Raw genomic sequence first — 6714 nt, forward strand, 5'->3', positions numbered from 1 at the left:
GAGAGAAAGGGCGGAATCAAAAGGAAAGGGCGGTGGAAAGGCCACTAAACCCAAATATGCCTCTCCGCCAAATATGCAAAGTAGAATCATAAATGGAGAAAAGAAAAGCAAAATAATTCACCCGCCAATTGGAACCTAAAAGTATGCGCGGAATCTTCTGAATTCGTCACAAAAACAACAGAAGATTAGTAGGGGGGAAAAAAGCTAGAAGAGTTACAAACGTTCGTCAGAAATGACAGAAATGTCGAACAACAACAACCAAACAGACATCCCTTCAAGCCAGCAAAAAAAGCAAAGGGGTATAAATAAGTAAGCGACGCGTAGACGGCATTGTTTGCTGAAGCCAGAAAAGAGAACCCATATATATTTTCGCGCCAATGACGAATAAATATATATAAAGTGTAAATAAAAAATAGAAAAAGAAGCAAGACGCCTGGGCTGATGCAAGCAAGAATAAAAGGGCTGGAACTGAGAAAACAAACGGCTTGTGCCTTGTGAGGAAGGAGTTCTGATGATAATCGAAACAGAGGGAGAAATTAAAAAGGAAAAGTAAAAACTAAGGGTTGAAAAGTAGCAACGGCAGTTGGATGTCTAGGGTTGTAAAGCTGTGAAAGTGCAAGCGTAGGTATATGTGTACGTGTATCATGTATGCGTATGCCATATGCTGAAATGTATAACGTCTTCTCTTTCTCGGTTGGTAGGTTGCGGGTGGGTGGGGTTAGGTTGAGGTGATTAATATAACATATGTATTTGCGTATATACCATCGCGTACATGTGGGAACTGTCGTCTGAGAGATTGAATGGGACGTTTTTCGTTCCTGGATTTATTTCTCGTGGTTTCCCTTTACTGAGAAGATCCATTCTGGTATTTTTCACGCTCAGCTTGGATTTGTGCCTGCAGCTTGCGGGTCTGGCGGATTGCTTCGTCTCTGTTTATTGTAAAGGTGGGGGGCGAAATTGTTAGCATGTAGTTGGGGGAAAGTGGGTCAAAAAAAAAAAAAAAAAAAAAAAAAAAAAAAAAAAAAACAAAAGAAAAAGAAAAAGCATACCTATCAGATTGCAGCTCAGCAACCTCAATCTGTGCCATATTCATACGACCAACAACAGTCTCCATCTCCCGATCTGCTTCGCGCAGGGCCTTCTCAAGCTCCTGGACACGGGCTTCGACAGCTTCCATCTTGGTAGCCTGACTGAGGGAGATTCCTTCTCCACTTGTCGTTAGACCAAGCCGCGGAGACCGGGATTCGGAGAAAGGTGAGTTAGGCATTCTCGGGGAAAGCATAGCAGGGCTTCTGCTGCCATTCTTCGCCCGCATGAGCTGGGCGTTGTGGTTTTCTTTCAGCACCTGGATTTCGCGCTCGTGCTTGGCAATTTCCTCTTCGGATATCTGCTGTGCGGCCATTAGGGCATCTTCGAGGAACTTGAGGCGAGTTTGTAATTCGTTGATTCTGGTAGCTGAGTCGTTTTGTTCTCGTTCGCCCTTGCCAATTGCCTCTGAAAGGCGATGTTTCAGCGAATTGTTTGCGGCTAATTGCTGGCGAACTTGCAGCCCGAGAGCGTTGTTGGGGTCTTGGACATAAGCGCTGTCAGCTTGAAGCTGCGTGAAGGCGTATTCAAGCGAGGAGCTGGATGCATTAAAATCTGCCAAGTCAGTTTTAGCTGCAGCTGGGACTAGGATATCATGTTCCTGCAGGAGTGCACGGAGGGAACCAGTCTCCTGCTCCGCACGGTCCAAGTCCATTTTCAAACCAGCCAATCCTTTCTCGCATTGCCATTTTTGCTCCAACAGCTCGTCGGTGCGGCGTCTGAGAAGGTTAATTTCCTCTCGTAAATTTTTAACATCCCGTTCATAGCCTAGTTTTCGTGGAGAACTTGATTGTCGGGCACGGTCGAGCTCAATCTCCAGCATGCGGATCCGCTTCGCGTTTTCCCGAGCTTGCAAGTTCTGATGCTCGAGGAGGCTCTTAACAGTTCGATGGAGGGCATCACGTTGCATTTCTACGTCCTTCATCCGATCGACTAATGATTCTTTAAATTCACGCTCCTTGCCAATAATCGAAGCCGGTCGAGAGCCCGGTTTTGAGACAGATCCCGAGCCCCCTAGACCGCTTGGTCTCGCTGGCCCTCGCGCCAGCGAATTTGATCTCGACAGACCACCTCTGCCCATCGACACTACATCCTCTTCGGCAATGGAGTTTATACGAGCTTGTTGTTGTTGTTGCATATCTAACTGTATTTTCCTCGCTTGACTCAACGTGATATTGTCGTTGCGCAATCCTTGTAAATCATGCTGTAATTTGGTTTGAAGCTGCGGAACAGTTTCGTCTCGGAGTTGGTCACGTTCATTTCGAAGCTGCTCCAGCTCGACTCTCATAGCCGTTAATAGGTCTTCGAAGTTGTCCTTCAGTTGTCGTTCTTCCGTCAAACGCCGCCGGGTATCTTCTAATGCGGTCTCTAATTCTTTTGTTTTCGAGCTTATATTTGAGGCATCCACTCTCTCACGACGCAGCTGAAAATCAGGTGTCAGTCAAACAGAAAACGCAGTTGGAGAGTGAACTCTAGGTGTGTGTGTATATGTGTGTGTATGTGTGTGTATTCAACGATATCATACCTGCTCTACTTGTGCCTCCAGTATCCGCACATGAGACTCAAAGGCGACCCGGCGAGATCGCTCCTCCTGCCACCTTTGGGATAACTCAACCTTCAACTGCGCACGTTCCTGTTCCAAGGTTCGCTTCATTCTCTCGACCTCCTCCGCTCTGTTTCCGCCCGCGTCACTAGACGGATACTTCACAGAGCTTGTTCCCGAGTCAGAGAAGTAATCGCTAGTGCGTCGGTTTGGTTCCGGCCCCACGGTAGCTTCCAGCTGTAACCGCTCCACCAAATCTTCCAATTCCATTTCACGCTTGATGGAGCCAGCCAACTCTGAACTGATCCCACGGAGCTCATATTCCATCTCTTTCACCTTCGCGCTCATTTCCTGCTCGGCAATGGAAATCGATCGTTCGAGCGTTCGAGGGGCAGGAGCACCGTACGAGTCTTGAGAAGGATATCGTGACGAGAAGGAAGCAGGGAGGATCGAGCCATTGATCGGGGATGGAAGGTTTGAAGGGCCAGAGTCCGAGATGTCGGTGCTGCTCGATTCCGCGCCAGGAGAAGACGATGATTTCCAGCCGAAAAAAGAAGTGATTTTATTCCCTGGGGTTTTTGGCAGGCGCTTATATTCAGCTGAACTGGGCATTGTTTTTCTTGCATCGACCTGAAGAGGTGGAGGTTTGTTTGCTTGAGGGTGTAAAGCCATGGTGACAGATCTTTTGCGATCCGTGGCTTTCTTGGAGTCCCGGGGAAGGGTGGGAGACGCGAGGGGGATCAGGGGCTCGCTGACCAAGCGGGAATGAACGGATTGTTCCAGATATTTTCCATTCGCCGGGTTGAAGGAGAAGTCTCTTTGTTGGTTGATTTCTTTGGGGGAGGAGAAGATAGAGGGTTGGCTGTGAGGGAATCTATAGGTCGGGAGGAAGAGACAAGGAGATTAGCTCTAGAGTACTGCTAGAATTTAAAATAAGGTTGTCGGAACAAAGACCAATGAGGGAGACGATGGACTGTACGGAGTAGAATATAGATTAACAAAAAAACAAAAAAAAAAAAAAAAAAAAAAAAAAAAAAATTAATTAATTAATTAATTAAAAATGAGAGATCAACGCACCGATCAAGGTCTCTAATCACAAAGCCAGAAAAAGAAGAAGCAGCAGAGGAAGCAGCAGAGGAAGCAGCAGAAGAAGCCGCAGAATAAGCAGAAGCAAACGAAGACCCAGTTGAAGAAAAGTCCAACGATGAAGCTGGTGGACTACTATTATTGAAGTTTTTGCTGTTGATGGCGGGAAACAGCTTCGCGTCCAAGGAGGAAGCCGAGGTGGGGAGAGGCTTCCTACGGACAGGGGAAGCAACGGGGACAAAGGCTTGGCCGCCGTTCACAGCAACGGTCTGAGGAGGAGGTGGAGGAGGAGCAGCAGCTCTCTGGCGCGGTTGAAACAACAGAGGAAGCGGGCGACGAAGACGACGACGACAACGACAACGACAACGGCGAGATGTGGTTGGCGTGACTGTGGATGGAGGCGCCCAGTGGAGGCGGACGGACAGACATAGTACGCTGTAAGTACGGAGTACGGAGTACAGATGTGCCCAGGGAGCCAATGCCTTCTTTGCGGATAATGGACCAGTTAAGGGGGGTTGATGGCGTCCCTCGAAGCCCGAAACAGAAGCGACATGGAACGGGCGGAGATCTATTGGCGACAATCACCCGGGAGACGACGGATTGCAGCGTATGTTGGGGACGAAGGGGTTCAATAATGTTTCAGGAACAGCAGCAGGAGAGGAGAGAGCTTGAGCCAGCGCAAGGAAAAACAAAAGAGCGGATGTTCCAGTCACGCCTGTTTGGCAGCAGGAAAAAGGAGAGCACAGTACTATATGTACTCCGTACGGAGTATATAAGTAAGGAATTGGGATTGTTCGACGGCACAAGGACGCTGTACTCCGTACTCCGTAGTGGTAGTGGTAATCGAATAACTATCCTGATTCCCTGCCGCGGTGAATATCCCATCCCAGCCATTGGCCGGCGACGGATTACGGTCGCAGCGAGTTCTCGAGGCCAAGCCAGGGGAAATGGCTTGGCCAAGGGCAGTCACTGGCTGGCTGCGAATGGACCCGGGCAGCATTTGGGCGTTAGCTGGCGCCGCTGGAAGCTAATCTACGCAGCTGTGGGACCGTGGGAGGAATGGCGTGGCGCCTAGGCAGGAAAAGGGGCGTCGTGCTGGGGTGAACAGCGGCGATCAGGGCCCGAAGATAGGCCAGATGATGTGCTCCATACGGAGTACTATGTACGTACTTCGGTCTTCGTGGATGGACGAATGGATGCAGATTACGGATACTCGCAGAGAAATGAAATACACAGGACAGGGATGGAGGCGCCGCATTCGACGGGAGAAATGCAGGATCGCAACAAAGCTGCAGCGGGAGGTGGTAACTTTTGGCAGTCAGATCATAGCGCAGGTCAGTCAGCATTCAGCATCCAGCATTTATTTCCAGGGTTGTTCTCTTTTTGTCCCTCCTGCCCTTTGCCCCGACTCTCTCTATCCTATCCTGGTTGTTGATACTGATGTTTCCCGTGTTTAGGGCTGAAGCTTCCCAAAGGCAGACAGACACCAGACAGCACAGCAAGAACAATTCAATTCTCTTGGGTAGTTTGAAGAATTGCTCAAATTATCCACTCCTCTCGGATGTCGTACTAATGGCTATTTTCGTCGTGCTCGCTCCTATATCTCCTTCCGGTATCTTCCGGTATCTCCTTCCTACATAGGCGCCCGCAGGCTTCAAGTCGGCCGCTCCTCTGAGCCAGTAAAATGGAGTGTACAAGTTTATTCCAAAGGGGTTGTATTGTATCCACGGTTATGAACACTGGCTGCCTCAGCATGATGTATATATATCTCACGCTGTGTGCTCTGTTATTGGCAATGTGTATTAGTACGAGTAGTTATGCAGCTACCAAACCCATATCCAAGGAGCAAAACAGTCGAGAGTGAGAAATGTATCGGAGACTTAGTAGTAATTAACTAGTTTTATTCTTGGTCTTCTTCGTAACACTACTAACTAGTTACTAGGATAACTACTGCGTACCTACGTTTTGCTGGAAATTTTCCCTGAGATATGCTCCTCCCGCGACAACAACTTTACCTACCAAGTCAGAATCACATGTATATAGATTACATCATACCACGTGGGAACTAGCCAATCACGTCGCTGTATACCTTGGGGATTGGAGAAGCCTCGGTTGAAGTCACATGCCCATCAACGGTTGCTGTCAGCCTCAACAACGGGGGTCCAATCCATGCGCTGTGTGTTATATACTTAGTATATCTGTAGTTAACTATGTCTGTGTGTTATATCCAGCTTCATCTCCTCTTTGTCCCCAGATAGCGGCCCTTGAACTTCTGTTGTTTTTCTTTTTGCCTCTTGCTTTGTGGTTTCTCTTTTTCCTGCTCTCTTTCATGCTCTTTTTATCCCCTTCTGGAGCTCCCTATTATCAAAAAAACGGATCTCACCTCCTGCAGTTGTCTCTGCCCTTGCAGAAACTGATATCTGGAAATCCATATGCCCATTTGGTAGTATTTGGGAAGTCATTTGTTCCATTGCTTGTGATTTGGTTTGATTTGGTTTGAATAAATCTCATCTGGTTTTCACTTCTTGGTTCAGTCAGATGAAAAAGATAGAGCGCCAGCAAACCTCAGATAGGTATGTCAAGATAAGATACAAACAACAAACAACAATAAGCATGAGAGGGCAGGAGCTAATAGATGATGGATAGAATATCTCCTTAGCCTGGAAGATAGAAGTTAACATGGCTGCTCTTTCAGCCGTCCATGCCGTTTTGCAGTCAAATATCATCCTCAAATGGCTGCGACAGCTTCCATCATGGAGGAACTTTGTCATACTCCTTCTTCTTATTAATATCAAGTCTCTGCCTCTCGCATGGCATGTATGTGTATATTTCTCTTTCATGGTCTGAGCCGTTACTGTGTAATCAACGCATTTGTATCCCAGGTGTCCCTCACTCTCTCTAGACCGAGGATTGTGCGGTTTCATGATCCCATGATAGCCCCATTTATTGTTCATTGTCAAAGCCATGCTCCAGGACAGCCATTCACACAATTATATAGT

General features: G+C 47.8%; 2 protein-coding genes across 2 annotated transcripts; both read right to left on the reverse strand.

The window, feature by feature from the left end:
• Window positions 1-844: 844 nt before the first annotated feature.
• On the reverse strand, window positions 845-3301 carry HCAG_03431 (conserved hypothetical protein; the record flags this gene model as incomplete). Its single annotated transcript, XM_001541284.1, has 3 exons — window positions 845-929; window positions 1050-2509; window positions 2612-3301. 3 exons carry the CDS (start codon window positions 3299-3301, stop codon window positions 845-847), a joined length of 2235 nt encoding a protein of 744 aa, XP_001541334.1.
• A 2479-nt stretch (window positions 3302-5780) lies between these two features.
• On the reverse strand, window positions 5781-6658 carry HCAG_03432 (predicted protein; the record flags this gene model as incomplete). Its single annotated transcript, XM_001541285.1, has 3 exons — window positions 5781-5889; window positions 6099-6226; window positions 6620-6658. 3 exons carry the CDS (start codon window positions 6656-6658, stop codon window positions 5781-5783), a joined length of 276 nt encoding a protein of 91 aa, XP_001541335.1.
• Between the last annotated feature and the right edge of the window lie 56 nt (window positions 6659-6714).

Source organism: Histoplasma capsulatum, genomic scaffold (assembly GCF_000149585.1).
Source record: "Histoplasma capsulatum NAm1 scaffold_3 genomic scaffold, whole genome shotgun sequence".
Lineage (NCBI taxonomy): Eukaryota > Fungi > Ascomycota > Eurotiomycetes > Onygenales > Ajellomycetaceae > Histoplasma > Histoplasma mississippiense.